The sequence below is a fragment of the Cucurbita pepo genome, chromosome LG07 (assembly GCF_002806865.2).
Source record: "Cucurbita pepo subsp. pepo cultivar mu-cu-16 chromosome LG07, ASM280686v2, whole genome shotgun sequence".
Lineage (NCBI taxonomy): Eukaryota > Viridiplantae > Streptophyta > Magnoliopsida > Cucurbitales > Cucurbitaceae > Cucurbita > Cucurbita pepo.
The window spans coordinates 258,527-279,245 of NC_036644.1; the positions used below are offsets into that span (position 1 = coordinate 258,527).

General features: G+C 35.0%; 4 protein-coding genes across 9 annotated transcripts in view; 2 read left to right on the forward strand and 2 right to left on the reverse strand.

Annotated features, from left to right (window-relative positions):
* LOC111798982 (U-box domain-containing protein 45-like) overlaps positions 1-3,230 on the reverse strand; it is a 5,072-nt gene extending 1,842 nt beyond the window's left edge. Inside the window, exons 1-5 of one of the 5 annotated variants that reach the window (XM_023682353.1) lie at positions 3,063-3,230; positions 2,032-2,126; positions 1,358-1,543; positions 1,073-1,180; positions 1-989 (exon numbers count right to left, since the gene is read on the reverse strand). The exon at positions 1-989 is cut by the window's left edge and continues 180 nt beyond it. In XM_023682353.1, the coding sequence (XP_023538121.1) occupies positions 1-989; positions 1,073-1,180; positions 1,358-1,543; positions 2,032-2,082 (1,334 nt within the window). In that variant the 5' untranslated portion in view covers positions 2,083-2,126; positions 3,063-3,230. The other 4 variants (XM_023682352.1, XM_023682354.1, XM_023682355.1 and 1 more) reach the window with 4 other exon arrangements.
* A 3,346-nt stretch (positions 3,231-6,576) lies between these two features.
* Positions 6,577-10,083, forward strand: LOC111799326 (proteasome subunit beta type-5). 2 transcript variants are annotated; one of them, XM_023682845.1, is made up of 8 exons: positions 6,577-6,692; positions 7,202-7,325; positions 7,418-7,547; positions 7,821-7,927; positions 8,155-8,289; positions 8,423-8,526; positions 9,527-9,627; positions 9,714-10,083. In XM_023682845.1, the coding sequence occupies exons 2-8, from the start codon at positions 7,212-7,214 to the stop codon at positions 9,836-9,838; spliced, it is 816 nt and encodes a 271-aa protein (XP_023538613.1). In that variant the 5' UTR covers positions 6,577-6,692; positions 7,202-7,211; the 3' UTR covers positions 9,839-10,083. The 2 variants fall into 2 exon arrangements, with proteins under 2 accessions (XP_023538613.1, XP_023538614.1); XM_023682846.1 differs by lacking the exon at positions 6,577-6,692 and having other exon boundaries at positions 7,197-7,332.
* Positions 10,084-10,655: 572 nt separating this feature from the next.
* LOC111798184 (protein kish-like) lies at positions 10,656-12,694 on the forward strand. The gene is made up of 5 exons (XM_023681189.1): positions 10,656-10,941; positions 11,407-11,462; positions 11,563-11,669; positions 12,024-12,058; positions 12,460-12,694. The coding sequence occupies exons 2-5, from the start codon at positions 11,460-11,462 to the stop codon at positions 12,525-12,527; spliced, it is 213 nt and encodes a 70-aa protein (XP_023536957.1). The 5' UTR covers positions 10,656-10,941; positions 11,407-11,459; the 3' UTR covers positions 12,528-12,694.
* Positions 12,695-13,633: 939 nt separating this feature from the next.
* LOC111798183 (F-box/kelch-repeat protein At1g67480) lies at positions 13,634-17,566 on the reverse strand. The gene is made up of 4 exons (XM_023681188.1): positions 17,453-17,566; positions 16,345-16,416; positions 15,391-16,245; positions 13,634-14,831 (listed from the first exon to the last, which is right to left on the reverse strand). Exons 3-4 carry the CDS (start codon positions 15,915-15,917, stop codon positions 14,204-14,206), a joined length of 1,155 nt encoding a protein of 384 aa, XP_023536956.1. The 5' UTR covers positions 15,918-16,245; positions 16,345-16,416; positions 17,453-17,566; the 3' UTR covers positions 13,634-14,203.
* Positions 17,567-20,719: the final 3,153 nt, after the last annotated feature.

Here is a 20,719-nt window from a genome sequence, read left to right on the forward strand (position 1 = left end):
TCCAACTTTTTCCTCAAGTCAGCTTCTTCATTCAAAACTTTCAAATACTGTTCGTATCTAATAAGCATATTTGTGACGGACTCCTGGTCTTCAGCAGGGTTGTCATCCACTACATTTTCTTTGATCTCCTCGGTTGTACCCTTTTCTTCAACCAGAACAAATTTAGCATCTTTCAACTTACAAGAACCAACTGTGTCCACAGGCGACGAATTTAGAGACACTGATTCAGATAGCCTCCAGTAATTGAGGTCAAGACTATCTGGAGGCCCATCAGGAGCAGGAACTCCATTCTGTTCACACCAGTTTGCAATCAGGCCCTTAACACAGTAATTTGGCGTCAATGAAAAATGAGAAAGTTTCTGTTGAGTTTTTGGGCAGGTGTTATGCCCATCACTTAACCACTTCTCTATGCAAATCCTTTCATATGTTTGCCCGGAAGCAATTATGACCGGATCATACATAAGCTGCAATGATATAGGACACCTCAACTCATCAGGTGGAAGGGGAATCTGCTCCAATCTGAGATTTGTTGGCTTCATGTTAAAAGTACCAAGCTTTGTTAGCTGCCTTTCAAAGGCTTGTCCATTTCCACCAGGTCCACTATCCTCGAGAGTGCTCTGAACAGTGGGTGAACAAGGTCCAGAACCCTGCGAGTCATTGTCATCAGATACCTCGCTTCTAAATAACTTGGAGTACTTCCTCATGAGATGCAAAAGATATGCAACAATTGATTCCTTCCTCTTGTCCTCTTCAGTGCGAGACCGATCTATTAATTTCTTTAGTGCTCTTCTCTCTGCAAGAGCTGCTCTAGAGGAGTTTATTCCAAGTCTTATAGCAGCTTGGTGAAAAGTCTCAAGCTCATTGTTGTCAACAGTGTTGCTAAATGTTCGTCCTCGTTGGAGCAATACAATAATGTCCTCACCAACTTGCTTCTCCAAAGGGTCTAGGAAAAATTGAGTACTATCCAGTTCCTTCATAATCTCCCGAACCTGACATACAAATGAAAAGGGTGTCAACACAGCACAATATTCAAGCAGTATTTACTAATAAGATTTACCAAAGATTATGGTACCTGATGGCCAATTGACTGTGGAACAATATCTTCAACGCGTTGAAGGCTATCCTGTAGAGCACATTTTACCTTCTTAAACTTCAACAGGACAGAGTCCCCAGTTATAGCCTACAACATGCAAAAAAGATGTTAAGAACCGAAGTAGTAACAGAAAAGCTCCATGACAACTTCATTACCATCGGGTTAAAAATTAGTGCTTCTGTATGACACTAATGGCCCTAAAAACCCCATAGAGCCAGCTACACTGAATAGGAAAAATTTAAGGGATACAATCATTGTACTAACCAAATAAAGTTTGCTGCTCTCTGTACAATGTAGGAGAGTATTTTTGGCTTTTTCGAGTGCCACATGCAACGAGCATAATGCCTGGATACCAGATTTGCTCCGAGGTCGTGCTTCTTCCAATGAAGGGAAAATTGATGACGCTTTACAATATATTGAAGAAAGAGCCTTGCACATTCCTCCATGTAGCTAAAACAAAGGATGAAACTAGATTACTTACCCTGTGCCATATTATCAATATTGATTGAAGCATTAACTTCTAACAAGAGCAAGCCAAAATGATTAACTTGAAAAATCATTCTACAAAATACCGAACTTTTACCCCTTAGTCGTCTGATCAGACTTCTTGAAGGCCAAATTTGTTGTGAACGTAGAAAATGGTGCAAGAAATTTCAGATCATCATGAACCCAACACATACGACAAAATTTACATGTAACTAAATATTCAACCAAAACCAAATCGAACCAGCCAAACCACAGTACAATTACACTCAATTATTCCTGATTCCTTACAAAGTATTTATGAAACTCCACACCACACAAGGTTAACAAAACGATATAGATAATTCGTGAAAACAGAACAGAAGATAAAATCACGCCAGTCAGGATGTAGGAGGGTTCAAGAGTTTAAAGACTTTTGAACACAATACGACTTCAATTTAATCCATTCCACATACCTTGGCATCACGTGCTGCAAATAGACTTTCCTCAACCTCCGTAATATCCATTGTTCAAGCTCACCGTTAAATCCTATGCTAAAAAGTTATGTCATCTGCGTTGCAAGATAATTATAAAACAATTTTTAGAGAAGGCAATGAAATTCTTTACAGCTAACAGACACAAAAGAAAAGAAAAATGATTATAAAAGCAAACCATTATTGCTTTAGCTAACATAATCCTCCTTTACTTTTATTCACAAGCAAATTAGAGAGCCTATGAGTCAACCTAAACCTTATTAATAATTGAAATTGAGACGCCACAAAAGACTACTTATAAGAATTGGTGGCGCGTAAAAATTGTCCTATACTACGGTGCGAGAACGAGATTCACAGAACACTAATCTGAGAATAGACGAAAATAATAAAAAGACACGGGATAAATAGCAACTCAATTATCCATCAAACGACGAATAATTAGGGAAACGCCGACTGATTTAGACATTTTATCAAATACCAAAGGAGACAAAAATTGAGAGACCGCGATAACAGACAATGAACTCTGATTTAAACAAATCTTCCATCAGCTCGAATTGAAGGTTCAAAAACGGAATATACAGAGATAGATACGTATTGCCGAGGAGTACAAGCCTCAGAATCGGAAAAAAAAAAAATGAATATCTACATACAAGAAATTCGAGAAACGACTTCCTGGGAGAAGATCTTGCCAAAACAACAACCATTGCATAAAAGCATTCAAAACAACAAACATGTAGAAATCAAGTCAAATCAAATCAAATCAAATCAAACCTCTGTTACATGAACCAATACACAGCAAGCAAAGCACGATGAAGCTGAAATCTTCGCCAAAATGAACGGAACGAATTCGATAATCGAAAAGAAAAAGAATCGAGAATGGGAGAATCAGGTGGTGGAGAGTAAAGAAAAACAGATTTGAAACAGAGAAAACGTACCAGAAAAAACAGAGCCAACCAAGGAGGCTTCATAAAATTCACAAATTGTCTCAGAAAACAAACAGAATCAGAGGCTACCTATGCTCAGCGCCTTTTCTTTCCATTAATCATCTCCGTCCCCGCGCAAGAACAGATACTCTTTTTTAAATAATATAATAAAAATAAATAAATAAATGTTTAAAATAGGTAAGCAGATTTCTCGGAACGGAGAGGAAAAGACGATTTATGCTTTTTTCTTCCCAATGGGAAGACGGTTGAAAAAGAAAAAACAATCCTTCAAAAAATATAACAATTTATTACGACTATACCTCTATTTTTTAGCCTTTTTTTTCCTTAATCATTTATAAATATATATATATATATATATATATATATATATATATATATATATATATATATATATATATATTACATTAATAACTCAAATTTCATAATCTTATTTCTAACTAATATATGTCAAATATTTTTGAAATCTTTCCCTCAATCTTGAACCAAATCGGAAAAAAATTTAACCTAAGTCAATAATAGTTCGACTTCTTCAAATCATCATATAAATAAATAAATATATTTTTTTTTTAACCAAAAATGTGAAGCAAATGGATATTTAAAAAAAAAATAAAAAAAATAATTGACAAATGTCTGTCAGACCAGGACTTGAATTTATGGGATGGCCTTCTTTTAATTATTTAGAAAGTTGGATTTATGTGCGAAAAAAAAAAAAAAAAAAAAAAATTCTCCACTGTCCCATAAGCTCACTGGCCGACAATTGCCTTGCCGACCATCGAATTTGTCGGTTAGCAGATCTGTAATAAATTAGGCGAATTGACCTATCTGTCCTTTACAACAATTTTCCATTTTAATTCAATAAAATCTCGCTCAAACTCTATTTGATTATTATTGATATCATGGAGGATCATTCCATTTTTATCTAAATATTAAATGTTTTAAATTCCACCAATATATTATTAAACTAAAAAAATTATGAATATCAAATGGCAACTCATATTTTTCTTTCAAAAAAATATATCCTATTATCCTTTATTTTAAAATTTAAACCAAAAAGTTTCTCTAATTATACTTATGTTGATAAACTTTAACTTATGTATAAAAATTGATAAATTAAATAGTGAAATGAAATTGTTTAAATAGTGCTGATTAATTTTTTAAAATGATATAAATATTTGAAACAAAATTGAAGAGGGGTATTATGGTAAAGTTGGTGAGGCAGTGGATTTATATTGGCAACAGGCGTCTCCATGCAGACTACTGTGGGGAATAACAGAACAGCCGCCAGATCTTTGTGTGATTAAAATATTATGGGCTCCCAAATAGCCACGTGGTCATGTCTTTTAACCCGTGATTTCAACCGGCCAAGCCGTTTTCCCCTTCCGTAACTCCCGGTTTGTTATCCAGAACTTCTATTTTTACCCTGCTTCCTCGTTTTTTACTGCGGAAAAAAATTGCTTCATATTCTCCACGTCAGCACCCAAGTTCAATATTGCGGTCAACGATTTGCTTTGACCGTTTCCACATCAGAAATCTGATTTTTTTTGTTTTTTCCAGTTCAGAATCACTTGATTATCTGTAATATTATATTATTTATAAATAAATACAATTCGGCACACCATTTTTTTTAATTTTTTTTTAGAGTTCGAATTCGGCAAACCAACTTTACATTAAATAATAAAAAAGAAAAGGACATGGTTGATGATGCTTAGAAACCTTTTTTCCATTATTTATTTACTTATTTATTAACGACGGTTCGGTGTTTAAGAACACGATCCAACCGCAAATAAAACCGGGGCCCACAAATAAAAAACCAGAACGGATTTTTTAAATTTAAACAAAATACCAATGTTTTGGGGGCACAAAACCCCAAACAAATGGGTCACGTCATCGAGTCAAAAGTCATGTTTTGTGTAAATGACAAGTAATTAAACGCCAAAAACATCTAATTAAACTTGATTAGTCGATTAATTTATTTGGAAATTTCTTAATGATGTCGTGTTCATGATTACGTGGCCTCCCCCAATGGCCTTTTTAATATTATTTTAAATTATTGGGTCCCTATCATGGTCGATTTAGTTTTCAATTAATATTCTCAATAATTAGCCTGCAGCTTTGAATGAATGTTTGGCTGTCCATTTAATCTCAATACTGTTCATTCAAAATATATTGCTAATTGTCACTACTTATTCAATAAATAAGGGTATACTTTTTTACTGCTTCATTAAAAGAAATACAAAAAATATATTTTTTTAATAATCATGTGAAACCAATTGGAATTTTTAAATAAATAAAAATTACTTATTCATTTTTTAAATCTCGTGTTTTTGGTAAATTTCAAATCGATAAAGAATAGATAGATATTTTGCTACGTATTTATTACTTATTGACTAACAAACCTTATCAAATTTGATTTCAGTCTACGCATGTAATGTTAATTTAAAAAGTCGTTAGCGATAAATAATATTATTTTTTGCAATTACCTCGTATTTATTTTATTGGAGGTTATATCTCGTGCTTGACTTTTAGGGCAGCCCCGTAACTGTCTATTGCAATATAAACACCAATGACTTTCGTGGTAGTTTACAATCGGCTGATGCAAGATAAATTAGGGTCAACCTACCTTTAACTACTATTATTAATATAATTATTTATGGATTAAGTTAATTTTTCCAATTTGAATTAAAGGTTAATAATAAAGTCAGAGAGTTTATTATTATTTTAATATTCAAAACAAAAAACAAAGCTCAAATCATATTTGGAGTACTCTCACGATGACTTGTCATGATGATGTGTCTTCCAGCCTAACTAATTTAATAGATCACATTATTAAAACTAACTAACACGTGTTATTATTACATTGGTTAGGACATTTTTGTGTTTCAGACAACCTAATAACGCAACACCTTAGGCTGTTCATGTTTAATTTGATTTAAACTTCGGTAGTTTTGTCTGTTTGGAAAAAGTTTTATTTTTCTTTATAAAGATTTGTATTTTTAACAGAAAGCTATGATTAATTGAATTTATTGGAAATTTATTATTATTATTAATAATAATATTATTATAATCATAATAATTATTATTATGCAACTGCCCAGTCCATTCGAATTAATCGCTAATGTCTAAACATACTAAAATTACAAAAATATCCCTTAGTTTTTGTTTTGAAAAATGATAATTAGTTTTATATATATATATATATATATATATCAATTAATAATATATAGAAATTCTTTTTCATATATATATATAGAGAGAGAGAGAGAGTTAATGGCGGTGGAAGGGCAAAAAGGGGAAAAGTGCGGAACGAGTAAATTTAATTCGCGGCTTGGAGCACGATTTATTAATGAGCTAAAAGTACGGCACCGAGAGGGCATTGCATATTTCAGTTATAAAGTTTTTTTTTTTAATATATATTTTTTGTATTATTATTTTAAAATTGGGTCAATATTGGGCCACAAGCCCCAAGGCCCATTACCATAATCACAGTTAACTGACCAAATAAAAATATGGGCCAAGCCCAAGCCCATTAAGCCCGTTGGTTTCCTGGAGGACAAGAAACTTGTGTTCGACCTTCCTGTAAACATCCTTATTCTTGCGGCATTTTTTGCCTCCATTTCGATCCTTTCCTTGGACGTTGTATATTTTGTTTGTTTTTAGTTCGTGTTTCTGTTCTCCCGTTGCTCAAGATTCTAGCTAAAGGTAAAGTTGAAGTAGTAAGAGTTCGCTCTTTTTTGGTTCTTTCGAGTGCATATGCGGATTTGTGATACATTGCTGATTGGAATCAATTTCGGTCATTAGAATTTTGTTATCGATCTGTTCTTGGTTGAAAATTGCTTGCATTCCGAGGATTTTATGGATCTGTTTTGGTTTCTGATAGAATTTGAGGACGGGGTACTGAGATTTTGATCGCACGATTCTATTTTTGATGCTAAGGAGTTTGAAGTGTCTTTTGATGTCAAATCGGTTAGGACGATTATTTGTTTATCGGACGCGAGTGTTTTGACTATTTTTCCGGGCAGGATGTTCCAAATTTAGTTTTCGTAATTCTGTGAAATAGAACTAGCTCGGTTATCGGCGTAGTTGAGGGTGTTTCTCTGGATTATTTTTTATTTTTTATTTTTTATTTCTTTTTTCTAACTAAAATCTTGTGTGGATAATTTCTCTGTAAGGCGAACCCTGTACTAACTCTTAATTTTTGGTCATTACAGGAGTTGAAACATGAAGCTCGATACCAGTGGTCTTCAAACAAGTGCTCCGCTGTTTGGACCAAAAATGGAGATTTTGGAAGGGTTTTCAGCTGCTCCATCCTTCGAAGTCCCTAATTCCAGTGACGTAATTTGTAAATCATATCTCATACCGCTTTCTGGGCTGCATACTCTTTTGTAGAATTGATTTTTCTGACTTTGATGTTCCCCGTATATCAGTTTGATGGCTTTCAGAAAGAGGCCATTCAGATGGTGAAGCCAGCTAAAGGAACAACAACACTGGCTTTCATTTTTAAGGAAGGAGTCATGGTTGCTGCTGATTCGCGTGCCAGCATGGGAGGCTATATATGTAAGTTTATTTTATTACATGTGTTCTTTAAACAAATTTGAGCCTTAATTTCTAGACTTGTTTTTTGTGGATATCATGAAACTTCAAAGCTCTATCCCAAGTTACTTCATGCACACCTATGTTAGAATTCTCTGTGCAGCTTGATGCATTTGTTCTAGCTTTATGCCATTTGTTCTCCCTCCCCTCACCCTACATTGTATTGTAAGTTCTTGTGTTGTCTTTTGAGAATCGTTCTTCATTCTGAACTTTACATTTGTTTTTAAATTTGTACAGCATCGCAATCTGTGAAAAAGATTATTGAAATCAATCCTTACATGCTTGGCACAATGGCTGGAGGTGCTGCCGATTGCCAGTTTTGGCACAGAAACCTCGGTGTCAAGGTAATTGGCCAATATATAATTAGTTGTAGGATTCTTAATTTTTATTAACAAAGGGTTACCTTGTACCACTATCATTTTAATCTCTTTAACTCTACTTTTAGAGTTTTCCAGTCTCAACGACAACTTGTAAATGAGCAAATTCGATTAATTGTACCTTGCCAAAGTTGACATTTTGGGTTTTTCGCTTGTGGTTAGCTGATCATAATATTTAACATGATATCATTTAGTGCCGCCGTCACGAATTAGCAAACAAGCGCCGGATTTCAGTTGCAGGAGCATCAAAGTTACTGGCAAACATTCTATACTCCTATCGTGGAATGGGTCTTTCTGTTGGGACTATGATTGCTGGATGGGATGAAACAGTAATAAAACTTTTATTCATCTTTATTTTCTTATTTAAGATGAAAATTGTGATGAAATTGTTTCATTTTCGTTTTCTTCTTTTACAATGACCCACAACTTACTTTCTTCTGTGCCTCTGTAAAATTTTTGTAGGGTCCTGGTCTATACTACGTAGACAGTGAGGGAGGGAGGCTAAAAGGAACAAGATTTTCTGTTGGATCTGGTTCACCTTATGCCTACGGTGTCTTGGATAATGGGTAAGTGTGATTCTCCATTATCAGGCTGTCTTTAACATTTTGTCAACTCCTTACCGAATTTTTGGACAAACAATGTAGCTTTTTCAGTGAACCACCACGATTTGGCATGAATTGGCCTAGGAACATTGGAGTACAGTAACAAAAAATAGTAAAAGAAAGTGAAGATAACTCCATGGTGACCACCTACTTAGGTCATTAAACTTGCAGTTTTCTGATATTTAAAAAAACTAAACAAACTGCTGACATTTTGTAAGTAGTATTTTGTTTTAAAATGGAAAAGAAGTGTTTTAAGTTGTAGAAAAATATAACTGGGAGATCCCACATCGGTTGGAGGGGGGAACGAAGCACTCCATACAAGGTGTGGAAATCTCTCTCTAACATACGCATTTTAAAACCTTGAGTGAAAGCCAGAAAGGGAAAGCTCAAAGAGGACAATATTTGCTAGCAGTGGGTTAGAGCTGTTACAAATGGTATCAGAGCCAGGCATCGAGTGGTGTATCAGCGAGGACGCTGGTCTCGAGGGGGTGGATTGTGAGATCCCACATCAGTTGGAGAGGGGAATGAAACATTCAATATAAGGGTGTGAAAACCTCTCTCCCTAACAGACGCCTTTTAAAACCTTGAGGAGGAAGGGAAATAAAACAGAAAAAACTTTGAACTCCCTGATTAAACTAACTAGCGAATGAATTCAACACCCTTTCTCTGCAATATCTCTCCATGTAAAAGGAAACCCAGCGAACACGCCCCCCNCCCCCCCAATTAGAATTAGTTTAGAAGGTACACCTCAGCTTGTAATTATGATTATATTTCTTGATCTTGAATGCACAATTCTTGCCTTCTGTCGAATTAATGCACCCTTTGCAATACCTGATGGTGTTGTTGGTACATTCAATATTCTTTCCTCTTACCTTTTTTCCCCTTCATTATAAAACCATTGTCCATCTTTTCATCTTCGTTGATTTATGTAACTTCTTGAACACTTTGTTGTGTTACCAAGCAGATATCGTTATGACTTGTCTGTTGAAGAAGCTGCCGAACTTGCTAGACGAGCTATTTATCACGCAACTTTCCGAGATGGAGCCAGTGGTGGAGTTGCTAGCGGTATCCTTCTGTCTAAATGTTTCCTCGTGTTTGTAATACTTAAAATTCTCTCTCGTTTCACTCATGATTTGAATGTCATTGATCAGTTTATTATGTGGGACCAAATGGATGGAAAAAGCTTTCTGGCGATGATGTAGGGGAACTTCACTACAACTACTACCCAGTCACGCCAACCACAGTGGATCAGGAAATGGCTGAAAACATTGATTGATAATCAATCCGACACAGACATATAAGCAGGTTAAGACGCTTTCTCCCTGTTCATTTGTGCCAAGGGGGAAGATGATTCTAAAGAGATGCTGTAGGTGTAAACTTTACAGATCCTTAGAAGGTTTGATTCTAGTACTTTAAGGATCTTTCTGTCATGTTATTACAATTATGGCTGCTTGGAGGAGATATTGTGTCTATGTTTCCTAAATTTTTAATCCATTTCTCCATTGGACTACCTTATTACCATGCTTCTTCTTCTTTTCAGGTTAGTCTTATGGGCCATTTTTTCCCCTTAATTATATATTTATTCTTCTTGGAAAATAATCATGGGCTTGTGATGGAAGATGGGCAAGATTGTTAATTTTTACAAGAGAAAAAAATTAAAAATTTTTAACTACTTTATATATATATATAATTTTTTTGAAATTTGAATAAACATTTTCTTTAAAAAAAGAATGTAACTGGTTATAAAAAATAATGAGAAAATAAGCATATTTTTCAAAAACTAAAAATGGAGTGGTAAATATTGCCTTGATTATTACATTACACTTTCTATTTTTATTCATTTTGGTCTCGATATTTCATTAAAAAAAACTATTAAATATATATTCAAGGCTAGGTTTCACCGGGTCAAATTAAATAAAGAATTAATTTTTAATTAGGTTGTTATGAATTGGTAAAATATTAATTCTTAACTTTTTTGTTTTGTTTTGTTTTTTTTTTTTTTTTTTTTTTTTTAAATTTTCAAATATAATTTAACGAATTAAGAATTACATTAAAAATATTTGGAATGACTTTTAAAAAACCCCTCGCACCAAGTATTCATTTGGTAACTGTAAAAAGTATAAAGTTCCTATAAAGCAATGCCCGATTCGCTGGAACTCGTCTGAACTGCGGAATCCTTCGTCATTTCATTGACAACCGGAGGAAAAATCTCACTCAGAACCGCTTGTGCTCGCCGCTGTTCAAACCTTTGGCTGTTGGGAGGTCAACAAGTTCCTTTCCTCCCGTTCATTCGTTTTCCGAAGGACTACGATCTCAGAATCTCTGCGACTTGTATCAGACCCGCTGTTTCTTTTCTTAATAGCAATTTCTGTACTTTCTGTGAGTACTCTGTGATTTGTTTGAATTTGTGTTTTCAATGTTATTGGATTCTCCGTTGAAGATTTAGTTGGATTTAGGCTTTTAGATTAATGGGTTCGAACAAATTGTTTCTTGGATATCGAGAGATTCGGATCTTTGTTGGAGAAAGTTAATGTTTTAACATTGTTACCCATTCCCGATTCGTAAATTGAATTCAAGGTTTACTCCTTCAGCTTTCAATATCTATGAGGAACTACATTTCGTGACAGTTTCTGAACAGAGATTGTTTAGTTTAGCTTTGTGGTGCCCAAAATCTTAATGGAACTTCAAAATGGTGTATGACTTTTGTAAAAATCGAAGAGCCTAATTTATTTACTGTGAAGTTTCCAAATTATGAGGAGAGTTTGTCGTCAATCATGAATGATATGGATGTGTGTATTGAACTTCATTTCAGTCCGTTCCTAACTTATTTTATCCTATTTCTAGGTTGAATTGAATAGTGAAGATTGTTAGCGTGATTAATACCTGGCATTTTGAAAATGGTAAAGGACCCTGGCCTTTGGTGTGTGGACTATGAAAATAGTCATAGCTTGGATAAATAGGAGCTATTAATCGCTGACATGGTCGATGTTTGTTTTTCAGTCGGCTTTGTTCAATTTTCATTCGTTTCTGACAGTAATCCTATTGGGAATTTGTACCTGTACCTATGTGAAGATGCAGTTTCCTGCTATTCTTGAACAGAGAAATGGGTAATTTCTTCATTTATCTTATGCTGTACACTGCATTGAGATAAATATAGATAATCAGGTTTCGAGCATGTTGGCTAATTTTTTGAGTTTTCCCTTCATGTTGCTACTTTCTTTTCCTTCTCCCTATCATAATTGGAATTAATTTGATGCTTGGAGAGACCCCCATTCTTCCTTTACTTCGTAAAGTTGAATTTCCTATACTATATGTTAGGTGTTGATTGATTTCTTATCATGGCGGTGCTATTGATCACCGATATTGATGTTCTTGGTGTGCGAAATCACTACCTATTATGTTCGAAATACGATTACATTATAAATTCCATATCGTTTTTAATCGAGTTGCTCGTCTGACAGGTTCCGTGGCTTCTTTTGGAAAGCAGCAAGAATTGGTAGGTTTCTTGGTTAAATTTGCACAATTGCTCTATTGCATGAATATTTTTCTGGAACAATTTATACATAAACTGTAGAACATCTGAACTCTTTCTTTCTTCTTTTCTCTTTGGTTCTTCCAGCATTCGTCTCTCTTAATGAGACTGAATTTCTGATGTATTGCACCCAAAAAAAAGTATTTAGCTTCTTTATTATTAAAAAAACTCGGTAGCTTTTCGGCCTTTTAGATTTCTCTTGTTCATATTCGAATTTATATACACAATCATGCAACGAGGGACATGGGAGAAAGAAACAAAGTCAGTTACACCTATTTCAATCAGTAGGGCATAGATTTTGTTGTCATTTGCCAAGTATAACAGTCATTATTATCTGACGGGGTGATGTTCTGTTTGTGAATCAGGTGAACGTTTGAGTCCTTGGGTAGCTGTGGGATGCTTCTCAATGGGAGTCTCAATAATATTCTTCTGAGCTATGCCTATATTCCCTGTTTTGTGGTTTATTTAGCATGTGTGTGCCTTACAGTCTTATTTTAGTAAGAGGGTCTTTGAAGTTAGATTTCTGTAGTCACATGGTTGAAAGCTATTTAAATCCATTTATAAACACACGAGCATTCCATTACAAGTTGCTTTGCTTGCTATGCATCCTCCAAAATGCCAAAGAGGAAGATCATTGTTGTGTTACATTTCTCATCAGAAAACAAAAGAGTTTTGTTTTCTTTAGTGCATTATACTTCTACTTAAGACACATATCACTGATGTTCTATCACTTGAGGTAGGCAGCAATCTAGATAGTTGTTGAGTAGAAAATAGAGGGGGATCGAGCCAAAGTTCAAAAATACCAAGTTTCGGCTTGATTTTGAAGACTTAAGCTGTATTTCCATTTGCGTCGAAGCAGCTTCTCACTGCTTCGACTGGTTTTTGCAGCCTCTTTTCTCCAACTTTAGTATGTTCTTCGTCTCGAATCACAGCTCCCTTTCCTTCGTCACATCTCATTTTCATTGCCTATTTCCAACAATCCTTAAATCTCTGGTCTGATGATTGCATAATAGCATGTTGATTACATCGACTCGGCCTTTAAGTAAAGGACTGGAAGTTCAAAGAGCCATTGAAATGGAGTGTTGTTGTAGACATTTTATCTACACCGTTGATCCTAGCAATGCTGGTTTGAATATAGGTAGGGAATTGGAGGTGAAAATGAACCAGAATGGATCTCATGGCTCTTTCACATTATTCTAGTTCATGGTTTGTCTTGGCTATATGGTTCATCCGGAGGAGAGATCGAGCTTTAAGAAATAGAAGTGGGTGTTGTTTCTGTAACGTTATTTGTCATTGTAGTTCTCTTTGCTGGAAAAATCAAGCAGGAATAGTTTTGGCCATTTTTTTCATGGACTGCTGTATAACCTCCCTCCACCACATAGGCGGCAGGTCAGTGCCTAAATAGATTTATGAGTTAAATCTGTGTATACACCTTTGTTTTGGTAAAGGTTATAATACAGTATCCACACACACACACACACAAAACGAACATAGGACTTGATATTTAAGGCTTATTTGAGTAGAGGTAAGAGATTCGAATTTTCGGTCACGAAAAAGTAAATCATTCACCAGATACCATATTTACCTATTATGTACAAATTTCAATCTTTCATGCATCTTCTTAACATGGGATTAGCTTCTAAAAACTCAATTCCCTGCCTTAGGGGTTGGATATCATACCACACATCAATCTTCTCAAACAGATTCTTAATAAAGCCATCACTTTGAAGGTTCTAAGTTCGAACTTCAAAGGCTTGCATAGCCCGCAACCGACCAGAGGATTACCGGGTTCAGCTGACACCTTCGACTTCACTTGACATGATTTGATCAGCAATCTACATTTTCTATGAGTAGCAGCAGCAAGTTGAAGCAATGTAAAGATTGCTTCATGAGTATCTATCTATCTGGATTGCAGACTTGTTTGAAAACAAACATCATCAAAGGATTGATTCTCCACTAAATCATTAAGATAAGAATGATGTTTTAAATGATTGACCAAATCATTCATTGTCAGATAATAGAAATGGAGGATGAATTAGAATCTGCTAACAAACAAGTCAAACTGGATAAAACGTGACAGTCTTTCACTCTAAAATGACACTTCCATTGTCAAACCTTGATGGTCACACTGCACAAGCACAAGCCAGATGGTTTTATGTCTGAGGTCTTCCATTCCGAACCCGGAGCTGCATTTGGATCGTACAACAAAGTACGGTATTCGGGTTCGTTCTTCAACGAGAAGAGCAACAGCTTCCCATCCACTATGCCAAACCGAAATCCAATGCTAGAGCTACCAGTTAATGGAACAGGTACCATCTTCCATGAATTATCCTCTGGATTGAACATAGATAGCTTTCGTTGGTTCTTCCATTCCATACAGAAGAGTTTCTTACCTACTACAGCATGAGCAGTGACCATTACACAACCATTCTTCATCTCGTTCCAACTATGTCTCTTGGGATTGTACACGTCGACGAACCTCGAATTTCCAATGGTGAAGCTTGACCTTCCACCCATGACGTACAGCTTACCGTCAAATCCACATGCAAAACAGCCTGATCGAGGGCGGCGGAGGCTTTCAATTAGAGTCCACTTGTCAGTTTCAGGGTCATACACCTCAGCACTCGATAGATTGTCGCCTTCTATCCCATAGCCTCCAACCACATAGACAATTCCATCAACCGCAGCACAAGCAAAGTCATATCGAGCTACGTTCAAATTGGCTAATTTGCTCCACCTGCATCCATGTTTGAAGAAGTCAGATGACTAACTATAGTGAAAACCCAACTCTTCTGTCCCCGTCGCATGCAGAGAAATTAAAAAGCAATCATAAACAGAAGCTCAATCCACTATAACTACAAATAAAGAAGCGCCTTCTTAACAGTCAACACCACCATAAACATGGAGTGTCTTGAAATTAATAGCAGCGCCATTTCAAGTTCCTTTTTTATATCAAGAAAAATCATTGTATATAATTATAAAAATAAAAAATAATTGAATAATATGAATTAAAAGAAAAAAAATCAAGTCCCTACCAAGATATCTGGAAGCTCCAACCAATAAAAACCTAATGAATCTAAAAATCAGAAGAAGAAAAAAGAGAGAGAGAGAGAGAGAGAGAGAGAGAGTCGGAAGATGATCCAATCAGGCTAAAAAATATGAATAAGGTAAGTAATAAAGGGTAATTAGAAATGAGAATCAGATTTATCAACCAAAACAGGCCTAACTTTAATCATAATGAGTATAAAAGCAACTTCTTGGAATATATGTTTCTAAGGTTAATATGGATAACAGACCTGTTAAGGCAAGAATCATATTGATAAACGTCGGATGATACAGAATCAGTCCCGTCAGCAATCGAATAACCAGCTATGACAAGAAGCTTCCCGCTCAAAACCACCACTTCAAAACCAGCCTTCACTGCCCCAGGCATCGGGGGAAGAATTCGGAATTTGTGTTCTACACAATCAAATACTTCCCAGTGGCACTCCTTCCTTTCAGTATCCATAGTTAAGAAGTACAGCCACTCCTCAACAGCACCAGCTAATTTCCTCTCGGTTATGAAATCCTTGCCTTTTATGAATGACCTCCAATTCTTGCAGACACCAGCCATAGATGGGTGGCTAGAACGTGGAACCAGGGCAAGGCACAGTTTTGCGACATCATCGGGCAAGCCAGGAAAGAGAGACTTGTCAGACTCATAATCAAACTGAGTGGATCTGGTATCGCTTTTCGAATGACTAACTGAATTCTTTTTAACAGTGTTGATGATGCACATGTTTATTTCTGTGAACCTCTTCTTTCCAGAAATGAATCCAGGCATTATACAAATAAAGTAACCAATTAAATCATGTACAACGACGACTGTTTTTCTTCAACAGTATCGCTCAAACAGTCCAATAACTTGATTGAGTTCAATTAAAGAAATTCGTGATATCCTTTACTAATTGGGATTCTGCAAGACCAAGGCATAAAGGAAGTTGCAGAACGGATCACTTGAGCAGCAAATGCAGAGGACTTTCTGTGTCTTGTCCAATCTGATTCAAAGTCCATGCCAGAAAACTCACGCTTATATTTACTAGATATGGCAGTATGAGTGATGCTCTGCAACTTTATAGAGTTCCCTCTTTCTCTATGCATTGCCAAAATACCTACACATCGTGCAGCATAAAGCTTATAACCCAAGTTCTCGTGAAAGTGACAGCCGATGAGCATGTATGCACAGTGTCAGATTTGAAAGAAAAACATACCAGTCAATGCCATAGAACTCGCCAAGTTAGCCCCCCATAACTTCCATTTGAAAATAGAGAGAAACTGAAAGTCTGAAATATGGAAAGTCATAAAGGTTACAGGATTAATATCAAAGGCAAATACAAATCGATTGATTATTACTTAAAGTCCCAGATCACAAGAATTATAAGTTCCAAGCTTAAAATGATATGAAAAGGATATAAAACCAAAACGAGTTCATATCATTTGAGCTTATCTTTCAACAGAGGTAGAAGGAGAAACAAAAAATAATAGAAGATGCACAAACAAGCGACACATGCATGGGCCAAAAAGACTCGTCAAACACCGAGTATTGGGTTTGACACGTTTTCTTATTCAGTATTCGAAGGGTGAGAATGGCGATGCCGAACAAAGTGACAGTAAATATCTCAGCAGCTTCTTCATAATGAAGCAGATAGAAGCCGAGCTTAGCAGAGATATGGAGGGAAATACAAGCAAAGCAGCCAACAGTTGGATCCAACAATCCCCTTCAAGAGGGTACAAGACAAAAGCTCTTCAACCGGATCTGAAATCAATTAATCTTCTACAAAGACACTGAACTCAAAAATTGAATAAAAGTAAACGAATCCCTCAACATTATAGAATCGCGAAAAACAAGATGAACCAGGAAAAGTTAAGCTGATCGTTCTCAAAGACCAACAAAACTTCCATCGCATCAAAATCACAACCATCAGAAACGATATAGATACATGAACACTGAACTCAGAAATTGAGCCGACAATTCAAGACCCTAACAAATCGATGAACAGCAGAATCTAGAGCAAGCAAAACAATGGCAAAGCATAAACAGCCACATAAACACAACAACACAGCATTGCATAGGATTTAACAAGCTGCACAGCTACGAAGTACAAAAACAAGCCACTTCACCCCCCGCCTCCACAAAATTAAAAACAAGAACCACACAAATCCAAACTCCATGGATACAAAGATCCAGTGAAGTAAACTGATCTAAAACAGAAAATAAAAGAAAATACCACCAGATCTGCAGCAAACACAAGCCGGAATCGAAAGCGGAAAAAAACCATAATCAATACAGCAGATTCAAGATGAGAAAGAGAAGATTACCAGAGAGGCGGCAGCAGCAGCAGCAGCAGCAAAGAGGGTTGTTGAGAGATTTGAAACAAAATGAAGAAGATGTGGTTGGTCTCTAGGGTGGGGCTGAGATTGAAGAGGATTTATAGAGAACCAAAAATAGGAATGAAAAAAAAAAGAAAAGGATAAAACTGACAGAACCGGACCACGTCAGAATGAGATTTTCCGCGCAATTGCTCGCCAAGACACGAAGGAGACGATAATTGTCGTCTTTTGTGTTCCCCCGAATTAAGGAATTACCGAAATAAAACAAATTAATTTAATTAATTAATTACCTGTTTCTAATTTTATTATGTTATTTTTAACCTTAATCATGAGATTAATTTAGTAATTTCGGAAACCTCAAACAATTTTTACAACTAACAAAAAATTAAATTAGTAAAACAATATTTTGCAATACAATTTCCAAATAAATATATAATTTTATTAAAATAATGGATAATTCTCATTGTGTCTACCTCATCTTCACCGTATTTAAAATATTTTTATTAATTTTTTTTAATGAATTTGCTATTTCCACTCATTATTCGCAAATTAATGACTTTTTTTTATAGTATTGATAAGTTGGAATATTGTTCAGACAAGTCGTTGAAAATTAATAAAATAAAAACAAGTGAATTTATATGACATATTTTGTTTCTCGTGTAATTTTAGAAAATCTTAAATCAATAATTATCGAAGAAGAAAAACATTAGGTTATAAAATAATTGAAATACCAATTTCAAGAAATTCCCTGAAATGGAAATAGAGGGCCATATATATAATATATAGTTTTATTTCATTCAATAATTGGAGGGTAACATTACAAAATTGCCCCTATCTCAATTTCAACAAATGTCATTCATAATGGGGGAAAAGGTCAAAAAGGAAATGAAGAAAATAAGAGGAGGGACGGCAAGTTGGGCAATAATTACTTAATTAGACAAATAATCACTTTATTTATGGCTTCAACGATTTATACCTCCCAAATTTGACTTTCTTCCTTAAAATATACTAACTTTATCCAAACAACCCTCTTTAATTTATTTTACCTACTAAAAATAAACATGTTAAACGAATACGACAGTAAAATAAACATGTTAGACGAATACGACAGTAAAATAAACATGTTAGACGAATACGACAGTTGTATGATATTGTCCACTTTGAGCGTACCCATTATTATTTAATTATAAACCCATGATCATTTCTTAAATTAGCGATTCCTTTTTTCTTTTGGAGTCATTCACCAATCTATTGGCACGACTATGTATGACTCTGATACCATGTTAGACGAATACGACTCTCCACAATGGTCACAATGGTATGATATTGTCCACTTTGAGTATAAGCTTTCCTGGCTTTGTTTGGGCTTCCCCAAGAAGCATAGTACCAATGGAGAGAATATTATTTGATTATAAACACAAGATCATTCTTTAATTTAAATTGATCGTAATGATCATTCCCTCGATTAGTGTCACCCTCCAACAAAAACAAATTAATTTTTTCTTAAGAAGATATCTTTGGAGATATTAAATTTTAGGTCGAGAGCAAACGTGGCTTAAGCTGGACTATTGATTCGCATGGATTGCGTTGCCATTACCACACAACCACATCGATCGCATTTGAATTCCAAGTGACAGAGACGAGCGATTTTGGTTGACAATGCTCTTTACGAACATTATTCAGAGGAATTACCACAAACAAAACTTGTGGAAGCCATTAGCGCGCTTCTCTTAGAACAACAACAATCAAACTCTACCTGGATTTCACTTTCCATGGTTTGCTGCAATTCCGTGAACCTTGGACCTCGGATTTTCTTCTGCTTTTGGTGAAGAATTACGAGTGGAGGGGAAAAAAGAAGGCGTCGATTTCTGTTCATAATCGGAAGAAGACAGCAGCGACGTCGACGCAAATGGAGGTCAGATTCGATGGCGATCGGCGCTGGTGAGCGTAGTGGTCCTCGTGAGAGGAAGAAGGAGGGACGGTCAAATCAAAATTGGAGGGGGCAGAGTTGAAATTGACGGCGTATGGCGTGGATTGTGGAATGACGAAGGTGGAGGGCCCCGTTCGAGCGGCCAAATTGCAGCGACCGCCATTGATGGAACTCGCTAGGGCTTTTTTTAAGACCCCATTCCTTCGATAGGGACGAGCGCTTCACCTCCATTCCCACTCTTCCACGTCATTGTGGACGTCTTATTTTCCATTATTGGACACGTGGCTTCTATTTTGTTTATACATATTAATATCGTCCATTTTTATTCGTGTTCGTAAAATTATTAAATTATTTTTAAAGTAAAAAAAAAATGAACGAGCTATTTCAAAGTTAATATAAATTAGATGTATTTTTTATAATATAATTTTAAAATATTAAAATTTAAATCTTTAATCTATTTAAATGCCTATCGGCATGATGGACGACAACTGGACGGAGTGATTATTGGACTTGAAAAATCCGAATAAAAGAATAAAGTGATCTTATTGAAGAAAAAAATACAAATTTTTGATATGGACCATCGGAATTGCGTATCGGTAGGTTTCGAACCGACCCAATTGCTTAGTCTATCTTTCTTTTTTTTTTTTTTTTTTTTTTTTTTTTTTTTTTTNTCACTTAAAAAATTAAATAAATAAATTTGACCTTTTAAGGATATGCTTGTGGGGTTTAGATAAGCTATCGATTTGGATCCACCTCAATTCTTTTAATTATAATTTTTTCAAAGCTAAATTCGATTAGGTCATAATTAAATAAATAAAACAAATGTCTCATATTAAAAAATGTCTTAGAGGACAAAACATTTTTAATAATTACGAGATTAAATTAAATTGAGATGATCGAAAATCTAATTTGATTAAATTATATTTAATAGAAATAGATAACGATATTTAAACGGCCAAATTATGTTTAGTGTTAGAATTTTAATTTTTCGAAATTTAAAATATAATTCATCGAAAAATTAAATTCACATATAAGATTAAAAAAAAAGTTAGATATTTATCGTAAGATAACGGGTTTTATTTTTTATTTTCTTTTATAAATATTATATTATAATATATTTAACATGAAGATCACGAGAATTTAAACCTACCATATCTTAAAAGAGGATAGAATAAATACTCAAGATAAAGAATTTTGAAATTTAGTTAAAATATGGAAATTTTGATAAGGGATAAAGATAAGCAGCTGAAAGTTTATCGGGAAGTGTTTGGTTAATGGATTAAGTTTTGGCTTCAAAATCAATCAATGGCTCCGTTATTTACGTA

Excerpts from the sequence above, each read along its gene's own strand:
- LOC111799326 (XM_023682845.1), top strand. The coding sequence starts at position 7,212 with ATGAAGCTCGATACCAGTGGTCTTCAAACAAGTGCTCCGCTGTTTGGA. Across the intron at positions 7,326-7,417 it reads AAGTCCCTAATTCCAGTGAC|TTTGATGGCTTTCAGAAAGA; the intron begins GTAATTTGTAAA and ends CCCGTATATCAG. Across the intron at positions 7,928-8,154 it reads ACAGAAACCTCGGTGTCAAG|TGCCGCCGTCACGAATTAGC; the intron begins GTAATTGGCCAA and ends GATATCATTTAG.
- LOC111798184 (XM_023681189.1), top strand. Across the intron at positions 11,670-12,023 it reads ATTCTTGAACAGAGAAATGG|GTTCCGTGGCTTCTTTTGGA; the intron begins GTAATTTCTTCA and ends CTCGTCTGACAG. Across the intron at positions 12,059-12,459 it reads TTGGAAAGCAGCAAGAATTG|GTGAACGTTTGAGTCCTTGG; the intron begins GTAGGTTTCTTG and ends TTTGTGAATCAG.
- LOC111798183 (XM_023681188.1), bottom strand. The coding sequence starts at position 15,917 with ATGCCTGGATTCATTTCTGGAAAGAAGAGGTTCACAGAAATAAACATG. Across the intron at positions 14,832-15,390 it reads TATGATTCTTGCCTTAACAG|GTGGAGCAAATTAGCCAATT; the intron begins GTCTGTTATCCA and ends ACATGGATGCAG.